General features: G+C 40.4%; 1 protein-coding gene across 7 annotated transcripts in view; it reads left to right on the top strand.

Annotated features, from left to right (window-relative positions):
• CEMIP2 (cell migration inducing hyaluronidase 2) overlaps window positions 1-23,096 on the top strand; it is a 77,619-nt gene that overhangs the window by 22,229 nt on the left and 32,294 nt on the right. For 5 of the 7 annotated variants that reach the window (XR_013541513.1, XM_078385076.1, XM_072992211.2 and 2 more), the window contains 6 exons: window positions 6,054-6,223; window positions 8,799-8,987; window positions 13,295-13,464; window positions 14,104-14,313; window positions 17,711-17,916; window positions 19,704-19,773. Coding sequence is in view for 5 of the 7 variants with exons in the window: in XM_078385076.1 (XP_078241202.1) it covers window positions 6,054-6,223; window positions 8,799-8,987; window positions 13,295-13,464; window positions 14,104-14,313; window positions 17,711-17,916; window positions 19,704-19,773 (1,015 nt within the window). In the remaining 2 variants the exon portion in view is untranslated. The remainder of the gene's footprint in view (window positions 1-6,053; window positions 6,224-8,798; window positions 8,988-13,294; window positions 13,465-14,103; window positions 14,314-17,710; window positions 17,917-19,703; window positions 19,774-23,096) is intronic. The other 2 variants (XR_013541514.1, XM_078385077.1) reach the window with 1 other exon arrangement.

The following is a 23,096-nucleotide window of genomic DNA, read 5'->3' as shown; positions in this document are numbered from 1 at the left end:
TCTTTTTCCTTTAAATATTAATTAATACTTGGGTGGCGTTCACCCTCGTGCCCCTTTCTTGACCGTCAAAACTCAGAGCACATGAAGGCAAACAATCCCGTCTTTTACACTGCTGCCACCAGGTGATCACTAAATCACCATTACTTCAGGAAGATGAAGATTCAGGTCCACACTTCAAAGTCTTTTAAATATAACTTTTGTTTATTGAATACAGAAATTGATAGTGATTCATGAATATCTTCTTTAGGTAAATTTATTATTAACCACCTCCTTTTATTTGATAATACACTTCTAACTTTAATCACAGCTCAGAATTCCCAAAACTCCACACTCTAACTACTTCTCTCTCACACATTCCACTCCAACTCTCTGACTGACTCTCTCTCGGCTCTGCCTCTCAGCAACATGAATATGCATGAACAATTAACATACTAAAACATGAACCATTGACAAAATAAAGGGGAACGCTACAGCTAGGTATTAGACAGAAAATCACTACATGATAGCCCTCTTTTGATGTTTCTGGGTATTTGTGTGTGAACCTGAAACAACGCGTTTCACACAAGTGATACTAAATTTGGAAGAGTTCTTGACAGGGTTTCTGTAAACCAAAACTTAAATCCACTTGCTGATCTCAGCTAGAGTAATTTCTCTGGCAAGTCAGTAGGTAAGTCTGTGCTGGTTGAGACTAGCAGTTCGATTTAGGCATAATTATTTAGTATACAGCAAATATTAATGTACTAATGTCAGATGTTTGTATAGGGAAGGTCCTACTGAAAGTTCTCATTAAATATCATCCGTTTATCCCCTCTTCCCTGCCCCAAAAGGAACGCAGATAGTAAAACATTTGGACAGTGAAGCCAAATCTACAGAATGCACTTATTAGAAAAGGCCAGCAGACCAAAAACAAAAGAAAAACAGCAGCCTATAAAACCTAAGGAACAAGGAGAAGCCACAGTGGAAGGAAAACAATCCGAACCGATTCCCAATCAGACAGAACATTTTCAGTTGAAGGCCTTCCTAAACTACCAGCCATTGGCCTGATGCCTAGAACTATAAAGCTTGTTTCGAAAACAGTGGTGTTTCTTTACCTAACCTTTATGTAACATATCCTTCATTACATTTGGTTTTAGAAGATAAATAAATCTTTTTCATTATTATTTCTTAATGTTTTGCTTGGTATTTTTTGATTTTATAAAGCGGTACTATTACTTTATACAGTTACATTTTAGGATGCTTTTAATGTTTTTCTTCTTGTTGAGGACTTCTCCCTAATTACAGAGCTGTAACATCCAGCCAGTTTATTCAGCTTGTCCTCTCCCCATCCCTGTTTTTTCTCCAATTTCCCTCAACCTTTCTCTCTTAGAACTTTTCAATTTAGAGAAGGAACTCCCCTCGTCTGTCTTTGATCTTCCTTTACTCCTTTCCACCTTTTCTCCTTCTCCCACTGCAAGGAGACATGCGTATATGCAAACACAGAGACTTTCCAGTGCTACTGCCCTCGGCCAGGGTATTCTTCTGAGAAGAAATAAATCTGGAAAAAATCTTCTGATTCCTTATGTGTGGAAATGGCATTGAGGTCCCTTTTTTTCCCAAAGCACTGCCCTGGCTGTTTCACACATAATTGTTGCTTTGCGGTCACCTGTTCATAATGTACAGCCTTCCCTGTGTTTGTAATACAATGAGCTGCCACACAACAGTGCACAGTGTAATTACAGAAGGAATTTGGAAGGTCACATTTGCTTTATCATTTTTGTCTGTAGCAAGAGGACATGCCCCAAGAGCAGAGGGCTGCAGTTGTGAGCAGAAGCAGGTCACACAGCCAGTAGAGTTTCTTTTGTTTGATCCCAGTTTCATGGCCGTGTAGCAACGCAGACTTTTAAATAAAGAGGAGGTGCACTTATTCAAGCTGCATGGCTATGTAGGGGAACTGAAAACAGGGTCTCGACAGTGAGCAGTCAGCCACCCCCATTGTCATTGGAGAGAAAATGGAAGATAACTGCCAATTAATTACTTCCAAAAAATCTTACCTCTCACCCCCAGCCACATGCTCCAGAAGTGAGAGGTGAAGGTAAGCAAAATGTGGCAAGACAAACTATAAGTTTGAAGCCCTCCCCACCAGTGTAGTGGTAAATTTGGAAATGCAGGTGCTCATGCCAGCCCACTGCCTTGAAGAAATTCAAAAAACGCAGGCAGTCAGATTGGTTGGTATCAAGAAATGACAAGCAAGTATTTTGTAAAATTAATGGATCTCAATTGTTCATTCATGACCAACCCACTCTCACAATATTTTCATTACAGCAGAGACTGCTTGGAACAATATCTAGTTCCTGAAAAGAAATCAATCTCCTGGCTCCTGTGAGAGTTGCAGCTTATCTCAAAGAAAACAGGGAAGTCTTGAGTGGAGTGTCAGATAATGTCATGGGCCCCGCTGGTCGAAATATATTGGGGCTTTAACCTAGGAAAGCCCAGCTCCACTGTACTGGAGTCACAGCACAATTTACACAAACCTAAATTAATTCCACTCAGAAACTGCAATAAAAAATTAGAAGAAATAATAAAAGTAGTAAAAAAAATTCTGGGATATATGCAGAAGTTATGACAATAGGATGGCAAGTGAATTGTGGCCTGTGCGAGTGACCTTTGGGTAGTGTGGGTGGCATATAAAATAAATAAATAAATAAATAAATATTGTAGCAAAGAATTGCTTAAATTGGATCTAGATGGTTATTCTTTCTTTTATTCTCTTTTCTTTTTCCCATCCAAGCCTTGGTTTGACAAAAAATAACAACTTCTCACTACAACAAATGTTACTTTAGCAAATTAATCCCAAAGTCCAGTTCAAGTCAAAGGCTACAGAATGGCCAGATAGCATGAGAGGCAGCTGAGGAGTCTCTGGATGAAGGGTGTGGTGCTCAGACCCACTATTTTGGGAGGTGTTTGGTGTTTGATATGGGGAGGAAGTCAGAGCAAGCAATGGTGACTGGGATATTGTGGGACTTGTATAAAAGTATGTTTTCCAAGTTGTGGTAACAAGTCTGTGTACTAAGGAGAAAATCCCAAAGCCTGATACTTTGCTCCAGCTAGAAAGAGAGAAAGAAACCTTATGGTCTAAATACAGCGATACTGTCACAATATAACAGTTGTTGTTTCTACGTGTCATTGAGTCTCTTCTGATTTTTGGCAACCAATGTAAAGTTTTTGATATAGGTAAGATGTTCAAGGAGGGACGTGGTGGCACGGCAGGTTAAACCACAGAAGCCTCTGTGCTGCAAGGTCAGAAGACCAGCAGTCGTTAAGATCAAATCCACACGACGGAGTGAGCTCCCGTCACTTGTCCCTGCTCCTGCCAACCTAGCAGTTCGAAAGCATGTAAAAATGTGAGTAGATAAATAAGTACCCCCTCGGTGGGAAGGAAACAACGTTCTATGTCTAGTTGCACTGGCCACGTGACCACGGAAACTGTCTTCTGACAAACGCTGGCTCTATGGCTTGGAGACGGGGATGAGCACCACCCCCTAGAGTCGAACACGACTGGACTAAATGTCAAGGGGAACGTTTACCTTTACCTAAGATGTTCAAGGAGTGATTAACCACTTCCATCTCCCCGTAGGTTTCCTTGACCAAATGGGGATTTAAATGCAGGTATCTTGGATCCTAGTCTGACACTTTCTCTATATACTGTACCATAGTATCTCTCAGAATGTAGCATCTCTTCTGTAAAAACAGATGATTTAGAATCATCTAAATCAAATGAATCATTTGAACCATAGTGTCCAATTTTACACATGCTGACATGTTTATATGTTAGTCAGTTGGCTTCCAACTTGCATAGTTGCCAGTCTTGTCCTTTTTATTTGGTGGTGGTATCAGACTTTATCCTGTTTTGCCCATTATCTATCAGTTCTGGCCTGCTGCAGTTGGTTTGGTGGTTGGTTTGGTGTGTCCCTGTTATTTGTTTTTGTTTTTTGGCATGCAGAGGGTTTATGGCAGTGGTCCCCAACCTTTTCTCAACCATGGACCGGTTGGGGGAGCGGGGTCCATGTGTGCGGGGGCATGGCAGGCTTGTGTGGGGGCAGGGGCATGGCACACTCTTGCAGGGGCGTGTCATGCTTGCAGGTGGGTGTGGCGCATTCACACACATGCACGGGGGCGGTTGCAGGGGGCAGGAGATCCGTGTCCACAGCCCGGTCCTGCCTAGGCCCGGACAAGTGCCAGGTTGCGGACTGGGTGTGGGGACCCTTGGTTTATGGGACAGAAGGAGGCAAGGGAAACATGGAAGCTCCTTGCAGAAGGTATCTTCCCCTTGGCCATAGCACTTCCATGGGTGGTGATGTCCGTGCACACATACTGCTAGGTTGTTCTAGATGTCTTAGCTCTTGTGGGTTTTGGAGTTCAGTCTTGCATAGTCCTTACTGATTTCATTTTGGAAGACTAGTATTGATGTTCTTCCTGTACTGTATCCCCTTCTTAGCTATTTAGAATCCATGGCAGGGAGTGGCTGCAGGAAGGCCATCAGCCTGGTATCCTATCCATCTGAAACCTTTCTTCAGAGTAGACAGCATAATACAGAGGCATCTGGAATTGCAGAAGGATTTTGTTTGTTTTAAATGGGTGACTGTAAGGTTCTCAAGAAGTACATGGAACAGAATGTGTACTAAAAATATCAAGGAACAGCTTTCTTGGATGGGCCTCTGCTGCTTAAATTTAACTCTCCAGCCCTGGAAGTCCTAAATGAAATAATTGCTGGAAATGTTGATACAACTTGGCATGCAACTTAAAGGAAAAGCAGGGTGGTAGGAAGAAAATTGAATTTGTGGGCATCAGTGCTGTCAAGTCAAGAGCTGGCTTAGATTAGAGGTAATAGGAGCAAAATCAAGAGTAACCATAAAGGCATGAAGGTAATGTCAGAGCAGCAGAGTAAGAGCTTTCAAAGTAAGAGCTGGGGAGGAAAGTGCAGAGGTGGAACTTGGCTTGCTTTCTGACCTTGAATGAGTAATTTATGGGATGTTTCCAATGAAGACTTTATGCCAGCCTTCTAGTATGTCCAGCTGCACTAATGGCAGTCTGTTATCAGGAAGAATTAGGTACAGGCACTGTAACCCTTGTGCCCTCTCCCCTTAATTGTAAGCCTGTCTTAAGAGTTTTCTTGAAAATGGCAAGACACACAGTGTAGTTCTACCATAAGTTCTGATCAAGTTAGCCCATGCATAAAGAAGCTATAATATATCTTTTTTTATTCTTCTCCCCTCCCACCCCCAGCCACACTGGAATGTGCTAATCTTGAAATTTTCTTTTGATGCTTGTAAAAAATAAGACTTTGAGAGTTGCATCCACTGATTCATATAATTTCTATAATCTCAACTTTTCCAGCACTTTGATAACTACATCTTGTGTTACATTATGTCACTATGCACAATCTCTCCTTTATGCACAGTGATAGACTTCCTTACCCATATCCCCTTTCCTACTCTTTATACAACATGATGGGAAATAGCGCTAAATTAATTAAGATTAAATGAATTCAGTGGTGAATGTAAATTCCCATCCAAAAAAGTAACTTGGTCCTTTAGTTAATTTCTTTTGTTGATCAGCATGTACTTGTATGTTTTCTGCTCCATTTAGAGGAGGAAGAAAAAAGTGTGGACTCCCAAACAGTTAATGAATTCAATTAAAATATTTTTCTTTCGTATATGTGTCTTTCTGAACATTAGCTGCTGCGGTTTTTAACATGTGGTTATGAGTAGAGAAATGTAGAGAAATCCATCGTGCTGCCAAAAACCTCTGAGGAGTTTTCTGTTATTTGATAACATTTTAAATATGATCATCAGTTCACATTCATGTGACTTCTGACATGTGCAATGTTAGGAATAGCAGTTGAGAGTTGATGCACCAAAGTGATAAAGTTCTTTCTTGAGATGCAGAAGATTTGAAGAGAGATTCAGAAAATAGGCGGTTCATTTTTTAAACATTTTTTACACAGATTAATACTTGTAAAAATCCTGTGATTTGAGAAGGGCTTTGTAATTAACCATGAGTTTCATCATTTACAGGCAGGCTTGGGCTTTAGTTAGTGTGATTGGTGATGGAGAGTCGTCTTGTAATGAATCTGTGAGAGACTATGAAAATCACAGCACAGGAGGCAAAGCCTTTGCAGAAAGAGAATTCTTTACCGTGGATGGTCAGAAGTTCACAGTAAGAGCTTTCAGTGAATGGAATGATGGTAAGAAAAACTTAAATCAGGTAGTGAAACAGTTTTCAACTATTGTCTACAGCTGGAACTACTTAGCTCCAAATGCACCTTACTGCTGTGCAGCAGTGTTTCGTTCTTGGCGTTCTGTGATCTGGTTTGAAGCCAGAAGTTCTGTCAGCTCCAAAGTTAAAAAGAAAAAAAGGAGTGGAAAAAAAAACCAAAAGAGATTTAAAAAGAATGTTGACTTTTCAGTCTCTATAGGAAACTACAGAAAGATCCAAGGGTAGACCAACCTACTGATCTTGGAAAAACTCACTGTTCTGCAAATGTTGTAGTTCTGCATTATTTTTGTATTTGGCTTCTTTACAAAACAAGATTGCGGCCATTCAACATATATCTTGGAAGATGCTTGTGGAAAAACTTGCTTGGTTGGACAATTTTTTAAGAAAACCGTTTTTAATCTAAAATGTTTGCTAGTCACACCAGCTGGAAGTAGTTAAAAATAGTGTTTTATACAGAGTGTCCTTAGCCACCTTCTCATACCTTTGAGATGGGAAAGAAAACTCTGGTCCCAAGCTTGTTTGTGAAGGTACTGAAAGTATAACTACCTGGCACTAAATAGTATCTAAATAAGGCATAACATTCTTATTGAGAGCCATCCAACTTGAGAGAAAGTGGGTTATGTTCCTGCCCATTGTGAAAATTTGTATTTAATGATATCTCATGGTTGGGCACAATCAAGATTTCATTTGCAAGTTCTTTCCTGTGTTAATAAATGCTATGCATTCTAGTTGTAGAGTATGTGTTTCTGATGGACAGCTGCTTAAAGGGGGATTCACCTGAACAAGTCTCAAGTAATTCTTTTTGATCCGGTAAATTTTCCCTAACTCCTAGCTGTGTTATTTCCAAATAACAATGTTTTGGGCTCTTGAAGCCACATTGTAGTACAGTGGTGCCTCGCTTAACGGCAATAATCCGTTCCAGGAAAATCGCTGTTAAGCGAAAACATCGTAAAGCAAAAATAAAAAGCCCATTGAAACACATTGAAAACCTTTCAATGCATTCCAGTGGGCTTAAAACTCACCGTCCAGCAAAGATCCTCCATACGGCGGCCATTTTCGCTGCCTGTATAACGAGAAATCTGTCCCTAAACATAGCGGGGAGCCATTTTATTTACCCGGCGGCCATTTTGAAACCGCCAATCAGCTGTTGTGAAATCATCGTTTCGCGAAGAATCAGTTCCCGAAGCAGGGAACCGATCATCGCAAAGCGAAATTCCTCCATTTAGACCATCTTTTGCGATCGCAATTGCAATTGCAAAAAGATTGTCGTAAAGTGGATTCGTCGTAATGCGGGGCAATCGTAAAGCGAGGCACCACTGTAGCCTTCTTTACTAGGCAAGTGTATCTGTATTGGGAGTGTGCAGTCTCATCATCTTAGAGCTGTAGAGCTGGAATTATTGGGAATCTCTTTCATCATCCTCCCACAGTCCCCCTGTACTGTACAGGAGGAAGAATTAAGGCTTCCTTCTACATGTTATATTGCCAGCCACAAAAGTGTTAGGACAGTCATGTGAAATGAAAGGCAAAACTCCAATACCTTTAATAGTTGTACAGAAGATAAAATTTCAGAGTTGTAATGAAACTTACAGTCTTCATTGATATGTCTACAAAAAGAAAATTTCAAAAGCTACACCTGCTTCCATGTGACTATTAAACACACAGGAACCTTGTCCTCCATTTTGTTTGACTGCCCTACATGAAACAGAGTAGGTGGGGAGATTTGTGGAACTGCATGTTATGGTATGGGGAGAAGTCTTAATGGTCCTTTCTGACATAGTCCTTATTTTCAGGCAAACTAGATATGAACAGATTTGGGGTTTTGGACTGCAGTTCCCATAATTCCCTTGGCAGCACCTTCCAGAATTCTTCTAAGAATTTCTCAGGCAGAATTCTGGGACCTGCAGTCCAGAAACACAAATCTACACATCTTCAGCTTTTGGCACTGCTGCCTCTACTGCCATCACTGCTAAGGGTTGAGGCAGAAGGTGTGTGCACCAGGAAAGGCAGTTCCCACACCTCGTGCCTCTTGCCTGAAGGGCTTTTGTACTTAAAGTGGAATCTGCCTAAGGGATGGAGAATGAGAGATGAGAAGGCACTCTGCAACAGCAGGTCTCCTCTGGTAGCTGGGCACGAACACAACAAGGCGCATGAGGAAGAGGTTGCCGGATATTCTGCCAGTGGGACTGCTCTCTGCCCCAGCCCAGGGAACATGGGCGGAGCACTCCACTGCCCCCTGTGCTGTCACTGTTCTTCGCCAGTGGAGTGGTCAGTGACAGCTGGGTCCTAGCTGTGAGTTTGGTGGTGTTTCTAATTGGAGAGGCTCTTGGAGTGGTGGTAGCAGCCAGGGCAGAGGAGCACAAGAAGACCAGAGGTGTGCATGTTTGTGGGGTTTTTTTACTGTACCTCCTAGTTTTGGAAGTTGCTACCTGATGAATTCTAGGAATCCATAATGTGTGGATGTAAACTACTACGAACATTTGTAAAAGTAGTTCAGAAATAATGTTTTGAGTAACTAAAACAAATTATACATTTGTCTGCCTAAGGTATTCCAAAGTGGGGCTTCCAGGTTGAAGCAGTAGATGGAGTGATACTGGATCTATCTGAAGATGTTAGTACTTGGAAACCTGAAGACCAGATTGTAGTTGCAAGCACAGATTATTCCATGTATCAGGCAGAAGAGTTCACCCTTCTTCCCTGTCCAGAATGCAACAAATACCAAGTCAAAGTTAGAGGTAAGAGTGGGAGAGGAGAAAAACAAGTGGTAAGCTTGTGAGGTTTGTGGTCCCTCCTCCTTAATATTAATGCTGCAACCTTGACTTTGAGAACCTATTCCAGCTGCTTTTCCATCCACTATTGTCTATAGCTTCAGCGTAATGCTTATGAGAAGGAACCTTTATGGTATGTCACATTGATGTCTGGTTGCCTGTGTATATTAAAATACTGCTACCTATTTGAGGATAATTACTAATTTTTTGTGGACTTTTTGTGCACACATTTGTTTTGAGCATACTTTCTTAACCATGCACGTATTATTCGTTTTTAATATTTGTTAGTTGTCAGCTACCTCATTTCACTTGGAGGGGGAATGTAGAGGAGGCTCTCTGAAGGTTTGCTTAGGGTCCAGGCTGAAAACTTGAGGAATTACTATCGATAGATGTCATTCCCCCATTTTCAAGTCACATCTTTATATTGGTCACATTGAGTGTTGGAGATGTTGAGAAATCCAAAGTACTGTATGTGCTTCTCCTCCTGCTACTTACGTTGCAAAGATATTGGGGTGAGATAGCCCCATTCTGAAACACCAGATCTGATGTTCTGTGGAAATAGAGATCCCTCAGAACTATCGTTCTAGTGATTCTCAACATTAAACTCAACACACTCATATTGACACATTGTGCCCTTTATTGCAAAACAGCCATTGGACTGACTTCAAAGACATGCTTACGCTGCGAACAGAAGGATTATGTTAGCATTTCCTGCAAGTGTGAACAACAGATGTACCGTATATATTTTAAAGGCTGTTGTAGATCCATTAGGAAATGTATGACCCCATTAGGACTTTAAGGACACATAGTGGTGTTCATACTCTATGGGAATGATCGGTATAATTCCAGAGTTCTCGGGAAACATAATTGCCATGTAGAATGTTATTTAGGCTTTGTCTGAGATGTGCAAGCAATTCAAATGCTAATCTAAGAAAAAACTAAGTACCCAAATGTTTCCCCACCCTTTTTTAAGGAGAAAATAGTAGCAGAATAACACTATTACTACTTCTAATGTGTTTTGTTTAGTTTCCTCTAGAAAACGGCATTTTACTAAGGAACTGGTGGGAAAGTGGGCATGTCATGGCTGGTTTAGGAGCTCCATTGGATTTCAGTGGGAGCTTGTGACTGAGTTATAAAAACTTGGGTTATGGAGTGCCAAAGAGAGGCCAACAAAGCTGATCATTTTATCAGTGGTGATTGAATGGAAGTGACTGGAAAGGAGGGAGGCGGAGCTGGAGCATTTTCACATAAGTGAATTCACTTATGTGCAAAGGGCTAAAGATGCTACGTTTTTGAGAACCACCTGATGTAGAAACATATATTTCCTCTCTGGGTCTCTTCCTCTAGTTCACATGAGGGGCAAAACATCTACTGGTGCAGTGTGCTGGCTCTTCCTCTTGAAATATAGACCTCTTTATCTTTCTAATGAAATTTTACTATCTGCCTCTCTTAGACCTCAAGAGTTTTGCATCTACATAAAACTTGTGCCATCTCTCTCACATGGATGTGGAAAGGCAAGCCAATTATTCCCATATGGAAGCAGTTCCTCCGCTTTCTAGTCATTTAATATCCAGTTGCTTTAAGTGTTCCAAAAATCTGTCAGGAGTTTCTTCTCTTCCTACATCTCAGGCATGTGGAGCTTTGCTGGGTTTTGGTGCAAGAAATCAACTTCACTTGAGCTGCTAAGCATTCAAGGCAGCATTCATGTGAATTACAGTCTTTTTGCTGCTTTTTTTACAGTTTGCATACTAACTCTGGGTAATTCTGTATTGTGGGGCCAGAGCCATCTGTTAGTGGCTGCTTTACCATAAGCTGATTCTTTTCTCCTGGTCTTTTCATTTTCATTGAACAATACACCTTACCAAAGTATCACAACAAGCTTAAAATAATATGGTGAGTCTGGAATGAATAGAACTGTGCTTATTTTATTTTCAGGCAGAAGAGCTGATCTTTGGGTACTGAGCTAGCTGTTAATGGTTGAAATAGCATAAATTGATCCCTTTCCTCCCAGCCTACTAATTTTTGCTAAACAAGACATCTTACTAAGATATAAGCTTAAAATAATATGGTGATTCTGGAATGAAACATCATGCAGAATTGTGCTTAGAAAGAGACTTAATATTTTATTTTCAGGCAAAAGAACTGATCTTGGGGCAGAGCTATCAGTTAATGGCTGCAATGCTATAAACAGACTCCCTTCTTTGTGGCCTACTGATTTCTGCTGAACAAGCTCCCTTGTCAAAACATCATAACAGACTTAAAACAATATAGTGAGTGTGGAATGGAACATTCCCCAGAAGTCTGCTCAGAAAGAGATTTAAAATTTTATTCTCACACAAGAAAACTGACTCTTGAAACAGCAACATAGAATACATGGCAACAAATGAACAGAAAGGGAACCCAAAAATCCAATATACAAAATTCTGGAGAGAAATATTACTACATACATAAGTAAGTGTGTTAAAAAAAAACTCTTCCAGGAAAATGGAAAACACTGGAATTATGAAAAATTTTAATATAAAGCAAAGGTTGGTTGAGTTGAAATCTGTAAAAGGGTGAATATAATTAATGCACTTTTTATGGAATATTTGTTAAAATTAATGAAAATTAGTAAAAAAAAAGGCAAAGCATCTTTTATATCAATACTTTTTTTAAAGTTAGTTTTGTATTGTTTGTTTGAAACAATCAATATGTAGTATGTATTTGTATCAGGAGGTTCATGTGAATTCTGTTCCTTCAATGATTCATTATGAAAGGTAGTTAGTTAGAGGAGGATTTTAGAGAACTTATGTAACAAACTGGTGAAAGTGTTAGAAGCATACTTTTGGAAGCGATGGTGTGGAATTTACAGCCTTCATGGAAATTTGTCCAGACTTCAAGAAGTCTAGTTATTCCTTTTTGGTGCTCTGACTGTTCCTTTCCAGATGATGAGGTCCATTACTTAGTAAAGGGAAACTTTAATAAGACAGATGTAGATGTGTTGAAAGCATTTGACTTGGTTGAAGGTACATTTATTGAAGCAGTTTGTGTTTTAGAGGGATAAATAAAGGAACCAATGGAGATAAAGAAACTGCTAAAGTTGTCTCTGTGTGTGAGAGAATAAGAGATGGGAAAAGATTTCATGATGTATAGACAAGATAACTTTTAGAAATACTGAATGAAGTGTAAGTATGGATTGCAACACAAAAATACGAGTAAAGGAAACATGGAAAAGAAGAAGTCTTAAAAGAAATATGAGAGACATATTCCAAATAATTCTTAAAACAGATTACAAAACAGATTGCTATTGCAGGTTAGGCTGGAATCTTTTGAAAAGGAAAAAGGAGATGATGAAAGGCAAATCTGCAATGCTCCCTTTCACCGATGCAAGAGAGATTGAAAGGAACTGAGGGCTTGGCTACATGACTCAGTTGGAGTGGGCTCACTTAAGGTCTCATAGAGGTCCAATATGCCATTTGAGGTCACCTTGCATTCAGATATCATAAGCACCTCAAGCACCCCTAATTGTCTTGCCTCCCATAAGAGAACAAAGAAAACAAAGCATTCACCTCCTTGCCCTCTTCTCTCTCTTCCTCCTCCTGGTAGGAAACTTTCAGTTTTTATTTTTTTCTAAAAGGTATATAGCACATCTTCATAGGCTTTTTTAAAAAATCTTTTGTTTCCTTCCACTGTTCACAGAGTAGCAGAGGAAGTTTTAAAATTTCCAATATTGTGATGTGGCTAACCTGTCTCCTTAAGCCACTTAACAATATTGGGAAATTGAAAATGGAAGTAAAATTTAAATAGCAAGCTCTGCTTTGGTTTGATTCCAGTGATTTCATGTGCTGGAAACAAAATAATACAGAGTGGTCCTACCCACTCCTGAAAATACAGCAGCCCCTGACAGGGACCAGAAGGGTGCAGGTGGGAACCCTCTGAGGATGGGCTTGTTCACTCTGACACATGGTTTGGTCACCAGCAACACCAACCTAACTCCACAGTGGCCCAGACAGTGGGATAAATGCCCATCTAGTCACCCAAAGTGTTTCAGAGGATGAGTGTCATATACCTTTGCCACTCTGGTTTTGATACATTAACTTTCTGATGATAATAAAAACGTAGCATCCTTGCTAATCAGGTCTGGATTGTATAGGGGCAAGATTATATTCTTATGATATAATTTATTTAAGCCTGAAAATTATGCTAACATTTTGCATATATCTGTAACAGATAAGAATTAACAGCCTCCTTCCTTTTGTTTGTTTTCTCTTTGAATGCAACACTCTTTTAAACAGAAACTCCTCAGTTCCATCATATGGGAGAAATAATTGATGGAGTGGATATGAGAGCTGAGGTTGGGGTTCTTACCAGGAATATATTAATAAAGGGCGAAATGGGAGATTCTTGTTACACTGGCAAAGAGTGCCAGTTCTTCAGTTACGATACATTTGGAGGACATATCCAGGTACGGCAATTTCTCCGCAGCATTCACTCCTGTATACAAGATGGGTTAGTGGGGATTACATTCTTTTGTATGTATACTTTTGTCACACTGTTTCCATTTGTTGAAAATGCAGTTGAACTAAAAATGTGTAAGATGTTGGGCATGTTGCAGCACTGGACTTCCTAGGTCTGCTACATCAATGTCATTTTAGTTATCAGAGATGCAAATGTCACTCTTTTGGACTACGGTACCGAGAATATTGCAGCCAGCATGACCACTGTTTGTACTAGTTAGGTTGTTCCTGAAGTTGTGGTCCAGGAAGTATTATTTTTCATCTCTAAGCTATATTACATGAACAAGTGAAACTGCTTTTATACAGGTCCAGATCCAGCCCCATATTGCTACTTTGATTGGCAGCAGGCATACCACCCAACATTATTTTAAGTAGGTTTGCTAAAGACTGAATTTGGGACCTTATCCATATGCTCTGCTTATAGCTCTTCATTGTAGCTGGAATTCATATAGATTTTAAGATGTTCTTTAACTCTGCTGTGTTTGTATTTCACTGAAATACATGCTGTGAAACCTGAAAAGCAGCCAAAGTATGTCAATGTGTAAACAATGAAAAATTAGTTGGATCAACATTTTGTGGTCTTCCAGATTTTGAAGAATTTTACATCTGTCCATCTGTCTTATGTGGAACTCAAACAAATGGGTCAGCAAGTGCACGGAAGGTACCCTGTTCACTTTCACCATTGTGGAGATGTGGATGAGAAAGGAGGGTACAGCTACAGGACTTTTCTAGAAGGCCTATCAATTCATCACTGTTTCTCCAGATGCGTTACCATTCATGCAACAAATGGCCTGCTGGTAGGAACAAATGAATGAAGGGAAATGTGAAATTCTTTGGCAATGAGGCTTTTGGGGAACAAAATTAATTTGGATCCATATTTAAGCACATGCAGCAAAACGAGCTGAAATGGATGTGCTCACTCCATCCTCCCCACAGCAGCTTGTCCAGTTCCCATGCAAAGAATTGGAGAGCTATGTGGTAAAAGTTGGTAAACTGGTTGAGGATACCTTGTGTGAGCAGGAGTCTTTAACTCATGGAAGGTAGATAGATAGTATCCAACCAATTGTTTTTAACTGTCTAATAGAAGCCTGTGAGCTTTCTTGAACTTGATGTTCCTCTTTATGAACAAAAGTATGACACTAAGATTGTTTTAGCAACCCTCCATGAAAATCTGCAGGGTGAAATGGAGGCATAGTGGTGCCTCGCTTAGCGATGCTATTTCGTTCCGAAAAATAGCTGCTAAGCGATTTCATCGCTAAGCGAAACGCGGTTTCCCATTGAAATGCATTGAAAACCCTGATAATCCATCCCAATAAGAACAAATTGCCGTCCTTAAGCGAAAATCGCCATAGGAAACATCGCTAAGCGAAATGCGGTTCCCCAATTGAAATGTATTGAAACCTATTCAATGCATCTCAATGGGGGAAAAATACAACAACAAATTAAAAAAGAGTCAGAACAAAGTCAAATTTGGTTAACAAAGGGTTTATTAAGTGCACTTTATGATTTCAAACATTTTAAACAGTAAACTTTAACTTTATAAATAACAGAAAAACATTTAAAAAACGGCAAACATGAGGCTGTTTAAACCATCGTTAAGCGAAACAGGGGACCCAGAATTTAATCTCTATGCGAAGCGTGGTCCCAACCATCACTGAGGGAAAATTGCCCATAGGGACCATTGCTAAACGAAGCGCAAAAACGCTCTGAAAAAGTCATCGCTCAGCGATTTTGTCGCTAAATGGAGCGCCCGTTAAGCGAGGCACCACTGTATAACATTGCATGATCTAATGATGATTAGGAGTGACTTAAAGGTTCACTCTCATTCTTGGTTTCCTTCTTCCCTTAGTTGAACCTCCACTTCAGTTTACCCCTTCAGACTGAATCATGGTTAGCATTATATTTGCAGCAATGTTTTGCTGATTGTGATAAGCTACAAATCATAGACTGAAACTATGATGGGAAATGGAATTGTAGATTATAAACCTGTCCTTTGCCAGTGGAGGAAGGGAGGCATGGATTTACATGAGCCATGTGGAGGAGTCTCAGAGCAATCCCATATGGGGAAACTATGGGGCAGGAATGGGCACTACAGAAGAAGTAACATGGGAGGATGAGTGCTGTGTGCAGCTTGCCGTGCCAGGTAAGGCTTCCAGTACCCCAGATCCCAACAGAACCAATCCACACAATCCAGACTACAGCCTAAAACAGTTGGAAGCAATCAAAGGAGCAAAAGGCTCAAGAAATCAAGACAGGCCATAAGGTGAAAGGGTTAGGGGCTTTAGCTCTGAAATAACCTCTATCTATGAAATATGTGTAAAACTGTAAAGTCATGGGCTGCCGTGCACCAGGAAATATATCGGTTCCATGGTGTAGCTGGCCATGAGGTTACAAACAGGAAGAAATGAATTGGTAACATTAAAACAAATGGGAATGTTCACCCCAACACATATACCTCATGACCACAATTCAGTACAACAGAGGTATGGAATGCATCGTTATGGAAATATGATATGAGGAAGAGATGACTACTTAAAGATGGGAGAAAATGTGTGATGTAAGAATAGTGAAATGTATATAAGGATTAAAGAGAACTTTAAAATTGTGTGCCAATGGTATGTAACTCGGGTGAAATTGAAGCAAATAAATAAAAACTATTCTATGTTGTGTTGGAGAGTATGCCAGAAAACTTATTTTCACATGGGATGGGAATGTGAGAGTGTGATGAAATTTTGGCAAATTGTATTTATAGAAATAACTAAGCAAAATGTAAAAGTATGTAATAAAGTAGTACTTTTATCAATATTTGATAAGGAGGAATATAACTGGGCAACTGGAGAACTAATTTCTGATTTATTAATGGCTGTTTTAGATTAATGATAGCTAGGTACTGGGAAATAAAACATGACTTTCAGTTAAATGAATGGTATAAAGAAGTATGGAATATAGAGATCAATGATAATATTGAAGTAAAGAAAGGACTGCTTAAAAGGCATAGTTTTGCAGAATTTTGGGGAGACTATTGAGCATGTATTAATAAGGGAAAGGGATGCACACCATCACAAGGAATGTTACAGTTTTGGAAGGGAAATGGGAATCCTTGAAGGAAAGAGAATTGTTTAGATCTCCAGTGGTCCTGGTTGCGGGGGGGGGGGGGGACATTATGATAGCCGCCTAGAGTGGTCGAATTGACCAGATAGGCGGGGTACAAATAGAATGAATGAATGAATGAATGAATGAATAAATAAATAAATGAATAAATGAATAAATGAATGAATAAATAAATAAATAAATAAATAAATAAATAAATAAATAAATAAATAATTTTAAAGTCTTGTGTATAAAAACTATGTCTTATTTTTCTATTTAATTTTTTTTAAGTGGATTGTGTAGTGTATGCTTATTATAATTTTTTAAAAAAGAACTGGGGAACATTTAGCTGATGTGATCAGGCGCTTTAAGATTGTTGCCCCAGGAATGTAATGTAGAGGGCAGCCTTCTTTGCCATTGTTGCCAGTGTGGGGTGGTGGCTGGGTATTTTGAGCATGTGTTAGCTCTATCACGCAACCTCCATAGAAAGAAAGGGTTTTACTAGTGCTCTTAGCCTGAATTCAGTTTTTAGATTCAGTTAGCATAGACCCATTGAATTGGTAGGAACTTGGTATGTAACTTATGCAAATTCCATTTATTCAGTTGCTCTCCTCTTGTTGAGACTATTAATTCAGATGCCATGGTTGCCAGCGATTTATATGGATAGGCAGGTGAAAAGGCATCAGCACAGTTTGGACCACTAATGGCAACCTTTTGCCTGCTGTTTGTTTCATCTGTGATTATAAGCTAATTGGTGATCATGATGTCAGGTTTGTGGTTGAGCTTTGATTAGTTGTTCTTATTTTAGTCGTACACTAGTTTTTTTTAAATATATCTTTTGAAGATTCCGTTTATGCCTAATCTATCTATAGCTAGCTCTTGCTGCTGGTTTGTTAGATAGGGCATGAAGATGAAGTTTGAGCTCATCTCAAAAGTTCTGCATTTGTGGTTAGATAATTTGTATGGCTCATTGTTTGGTTTACATTGCTAACATTGAAGTGTCTTGTCTGATTATAACTATGCCAATGTAGTAAAAATGTAATACATTTTTCAAGCCCCAATATAGCTATTCAAGAATGATGTAACAACCTTATTTTTCTGCAGATAAAAGACACCATTGGCTATGACACACTAGGTCATTGTTTTTTCCTGGAAGATGGTATAGAACAGAGAAATACCCTGTTTCATAATCTAGGGCTACTCACCAAACCAGGCACACTTCTTCCAACAGACAGAAATAGCACAATGTGCACAGCCATGAGGGATCATGTCTATGGAAGCTATGAGCCAGTACCAGCCACAGACTGCATGTGAGTAGTGGGCTAAACAAGGAGATTTAAAGGGAAAAAAGTGGGAGGGGGAGAGAAACTATTGAACAAAATGTGCAGGTTAGGAGTTCTCCTGGATCCAGTATTAACTGGGAGGCTTGGATGGTACTGATGTCTAGGAGTGGTTTTCCCCTTACATTATGCTTTGGGGCCTATGCAAACTATAGTCTAATTTGTCTGGGACATACTGTTCCACTGCGCACTGGAAGCATGTTGGCCAATTAGTCTACATCTGCTTGTCTTTAAAAAAAGATGGTTTATACATTTCATCTGGCACAAAATGTAGCCAGTGGTAGTAATTGGTTTGGTCTCCAGTTAGGTAACCTGTTATTAAACTGGTTGCATCAATTGCTGACACTTTTTGGACCCAATGTAAAGCACTGAATATGATATTCATACATGCTAACCTGTAACATAATGCGATCTGAGGCTCTGTTGACTCATCTGTAAGAATCTGAAGGTCAGTGAGCAGGAGGAGAAGTGGAATTTGAGGTGACGACTCATTTATGCCCACTACTCCATTCAGACATTCACACTCCTCACTTTCTGTACAGTGGTGCCTCGCATTATGACGTTAATTCGTTCCAGCGAAATTGCTGTAGAACGAAAATGTCGTAAAGTGAAAATAAAAAAGCAATTGAAACGCATTAAAACCTGGTTAATGTGTTCTAATTGGCTAAGAACTCACCATCCAGCGAAGATACTCCATAGGGGTGGCCATTTTCGGGTGCTTATGCAGAGAAAAATGGCTCCTAAACACAGCGGGGTGCCATTTTGAGCACCCGGCGGCCATTTCGAAAACCTGACGATCAGGGAACCGATCATTGTGCAGCAAAATTTCCCCATTCAAAATGTTTTGCGATCACTTTTGCAATCGCAAAAACCTCGTCGTAATGCGGATTCGTCGTTAAACGGAGCGCCCGTCTTGCGAGGCACCACTGTAGTTGCATACCAGGCAAGAAAAATTTTCATCCTTTTGTTACAGACATGTTTGGAGTTAGGAATAGGCAGGGTTCACTAGGCAGCTGGATTACAGAAAAAGAGGGAACTGTGTCACTCCAGTAGAAGAGAAGAGGCTTCCAGCAAAGAAGAAGTGAGCATAAGTAGATTGGTTGCAGTGACATTCAAAACCAGCTAAATTTGGCTAAATGGTTTGGATCCTGAGTTTCCATTCTGTGAGTGAAAAGGCATCTTTCATCAGCAGAAAGGCCTTTGCTTCAGTGAAGCCCTGCCACCTCCTGCATAATTCCAGGAGCTTCTAATACCAGGATTTTCAGGGGGCTGCAGGGAGCATCAGCAAAGATTGACACCCCCCTCCACCTGCTAGAAGATCCCATGAGAGGAGCATTCCTGATAAGTTCTCAGGAATCCAAGCCAGTATTCATAGTTCAGGAAACAAAATGCTTCTTTGTTCTGAACAGATACTCTTAATGTGTAGAGAAAGATTTTCTTTTCCTTCCATCCAGTTTGAAAGTATCCCTTTATTCCAGAGATGACTCAAACTGCATGTAATTTTACCTTAATCCTCACTATAGGAACGCAAGTGCCATTATAAAAACCAGATAAGAATATCCCTATTGGTTGCCAAAAATGAATTGCTGGTTTATGTATTGTTTTAGGCATTGCATCTTAGAGTATTGAGAGCATATCCCTGCCACAAAAAAAGAAGTTGCTTCAAATAAAAGCACTTACTGTTTTGTTACCAGACTGAAGAATCTTATGGACTTCTCACATGTGATATTTCAGTGTGTCTCACTCATTGGTTGCAGGGCGGTTTCAACATTTTGGATTGCTCATCCCAACAACCATCTTATAAATAATGTTGCTGCAGGATCTCAGGTATGCTTTTGGTGCCTCATGTTGACTAGTATTTTCCTCCAAAACAAAAGTATGCTGTAAAAAGTTTGAATGCTGATTTCTCTCTTACTGATATCTCCTTATGTTTTCTGTTTAGTAGTCAAACTCCTGTTGTCCTAAATTTACACTGGCAGAAGCTGATGGGGTCATCGGCTGGCACTAGTAAAATGTAATATAATCTAATTAAAAGCTTCCTATCCCTATCTTCTAGGTTCTGAGGCTCCCTAGGGTTTCCATTCACCCTGGGGAACTGTTTGGGAGCTGCAGGACAGTGGAAAGAGTCTTTAATCACCAACAATCACTGCTGATTGGTCAATGCCAGGACTGGGACCTTCCAGTGATTTTAGACAATTGAAAGCTTCCTCTCACCCCCACCCACATCCTGAAGCTCCCAAAGGATTCCACAAGACAAAAATGAGCCATAGGGAGCCTTGGAACCTAAACAGAGGGAGAGGATGTTTTTAATTAATTTGTATTAAATTTTACTAATGTTGACTGATGATATCCTCAGCTTCTGCCAGTGTAAATTTATGTGATAGGATTTTACTCAATGTTTGATATATTTTATTTTTAATTTTGCAGCCTCCAAAGTGCCTAGTTTTGCCCCATGTCTCTCACACATACACAATAATTTGAATGTCATTGTTCTGAAAAGTTTCTCATGCTTTTAGTAGAAATTACGTTATTTGCATAACTTTTTTTTACTTTGCCTACATTTCTTTGTCTAGATATACATTTTAGGAACAGATATTGGTGTCTCCTTGACTTAAATAGTTGAGCAAGAGTGTGTCTGATTGCCTCTTTGGGGCTACATGAAGAATAAGCTGGCTGGGGGGTGCAGTTTCTTTTGACCTTAAACTACTTGGACTGAAATAGATTTCAGAGCTTTCAGAAAGAGAGAAGCAAAGGGTACACATTAAGAACTGGATAATAACTGGAAAGTTACTAAAACAGTTGTTTCCAATTGTGATAGCAGGAAGAACAATTGGCAAATGGATCTTTTAAAAGTAGATATTTTTAACTTTTTAAGAAAAGGAAGAAATGCCCTGTTGGATCTTGCCAAAAGCCTATCTTCTTCGTAGTGGCCTCTGTGAATGCACACAAATGGGTTTTATTCTGCGCCTGCGCAGGACGTTCGGAAGATTTTAGAGCTTAGAAAAAAGAAACAATTTAATTCCCCCCCAGGGTGCAAGCTCCGCCTCATCAACCTTACTTTCAGTTCCTTTTTTCCCGCTGTTGCGTTAAGGAAAGTAAATTCGAACTTCTGTAGAGATTTTTACCTTTTCTTTTTTCTAATCATTATTTATTGTTTTACCCTCATAGCTATAAGATCTCCATTCCGTTCTTTCACTACTTTCCCGCCTTCCCCCATCTTCCCCTTGGATTCCCCCTCCTTTATTTTATTTTTCTGTGTCCTCTTGTTTTATGACCCCTCGGGGCTTTAAGAAGTGTTCCCCTTGTCCACAAAAAATTCAATTGATGGACGGACACAATCAATGCTTATTTTGCCTGGGAGAATCCCATCAGACCCAGTCGTGTGCCACATGCAGAAACTTCTCTAAACAAGCTATTAAACTGAGACTTCAGCAACTAAGGTCCTTTCTTTACAGAAGGACTCTTAATCCTGCCATGGTGGTGCAAACTCTCCCCTCTCCTAATCCTCAACGATAGGAGGTTACTAAATCTGTCTCCAGTCCAGCTGCACAATCTTTATCCAGCATGGTTTTGATACTTACCAAATCCAAGGACTCTCTGAAACCGGCCAAATTAGCCTCCACTAAGGCTCCACCACGGTCAGTTGATCCTGCAAAGAAGAGAAAAGACAAGGAAAAAATTAAGAAACAAAAGAAAATTGCCAAACTGGCTATCACATCCCTTCCTCTGGCTCCATTGCCTTTGGAGGAATCCTCGAGAGAAGATCTTGGGCTCTCGGATAGAGAGGGATGTGGCATTCCTCCAGCCCAAACACCTCATGTTATTCCCAGCTTCTCTCCAAGTTCAGACCATTGTGAGGCTTACGCACCTTCCAGCCTGGCCTTGGCCTATTCTAGACCTTGATCCTCAGGGCAGGCAGATATTGATGTCGAATCTGAACAGGAGTCCGCTATATGCACTCCAAAAAAGAGAAGCGAGAAGCGCAAACACACTTCTCCATACCAACCTTACAGCCATGAGGAGCAATGCTACCATCCCGAGGATCTGCCGCAGTACAGCTATCCTTACTTCATTCAATACCACCCATACCTGTACCGTGGCTATGGCTATCAAGATCAATATAGGTTTCTCAATTACCCACCACCACCTTGGTACCTTCCATGGCGCCTCCGCCGAAAGCCCCTTCGCAAGGCTGAGGGGATGCTTCTGCTCCCCAAGTCGAACCACCTCGGAAAAGACAGGTGGTACCAGAGGTCTCTATACCAACTAAACAACCTAAACACCGCAGAAGCCGTCCTTCAGTAGACACAACCACACTTTATTCCAGCCCTTCCGGCCACGATACCGAGCCTTTCTCCGCATCTACACAGTTGGACACCAACTCCCCTCCAAGGATTCATTCAAGGAGCTTCCATCGCTCATCCTCGAGGGCTTCTATCTTTTCTAATAAGGATGACTCATTGTCGTCGGGTGTATCCGAAACTCAACACCCCTCCGTTGATACCGTAGACAGTCATCCTCTGTCACCTATGGACGACTACACATCTTACGCCCAACTCATACTACGCATGGCAAAGACCCTGCAACTTGATGCTCAAATATCATTGCAGCAGGAGAAAGACTTAGCATTCCATGATATGGACGAGGATAAGACATTCCCACCTAGTTTGAGCCTTATCCCAGCACTTCTTAAGCTTGTTAAAGACTCATGGGATAAGCCACCCTCAACTCTTCAAATTCCACGAAGGGCAGAACACCATTATAAGACATATGGATCAGAATCGGACTTCGTAGCCAAACATCTGACTCCTAATTCAATAGTGGTCAAAGCCACGTAATACAAGTCCCGCACCAGGTCTTTCACAACGCCTATGAATAGAGAGGGACAAAAAATTGACTCCTTAGGGAGAAGATTTTTCTTGCTAGCGGCATTGATGATCAGGATCTCCAATTACCAGGTGGCAGTGGGTGCCTATCAGAGACATTTATGGGACAAAATACTCCCCGCTCTGCAAGCAGTGCTGGAGCCATCTAAGACAGAAGTTCTTAATGTGTATACGGAGGCTACCACCCTCACAAAACAGCAGAGTGTTGCTGTGAAACATACTGCTGACACCGCATTGAAGACCATGTTAACTTCGATAGCAGTC

This window comes from Pogona vitticeps, chromosome 2 (genome assembly GCF_051106095.1).
Source record: "Pogona vitticeps strain Pit_001003342236 chromosome 2, PviZW2.1, whole genome shotgun sequence".
In the NCBI taxonomy this organism is placed as follows: Eukaryota; Metazoa; Chordata; class Lepidosauria; order Squamata; family Agamidae; genus Pogona; species Pogona vitticeps.
This window is presented reverse-complemented; position numbering and strand designations above follow the sequence as displayed.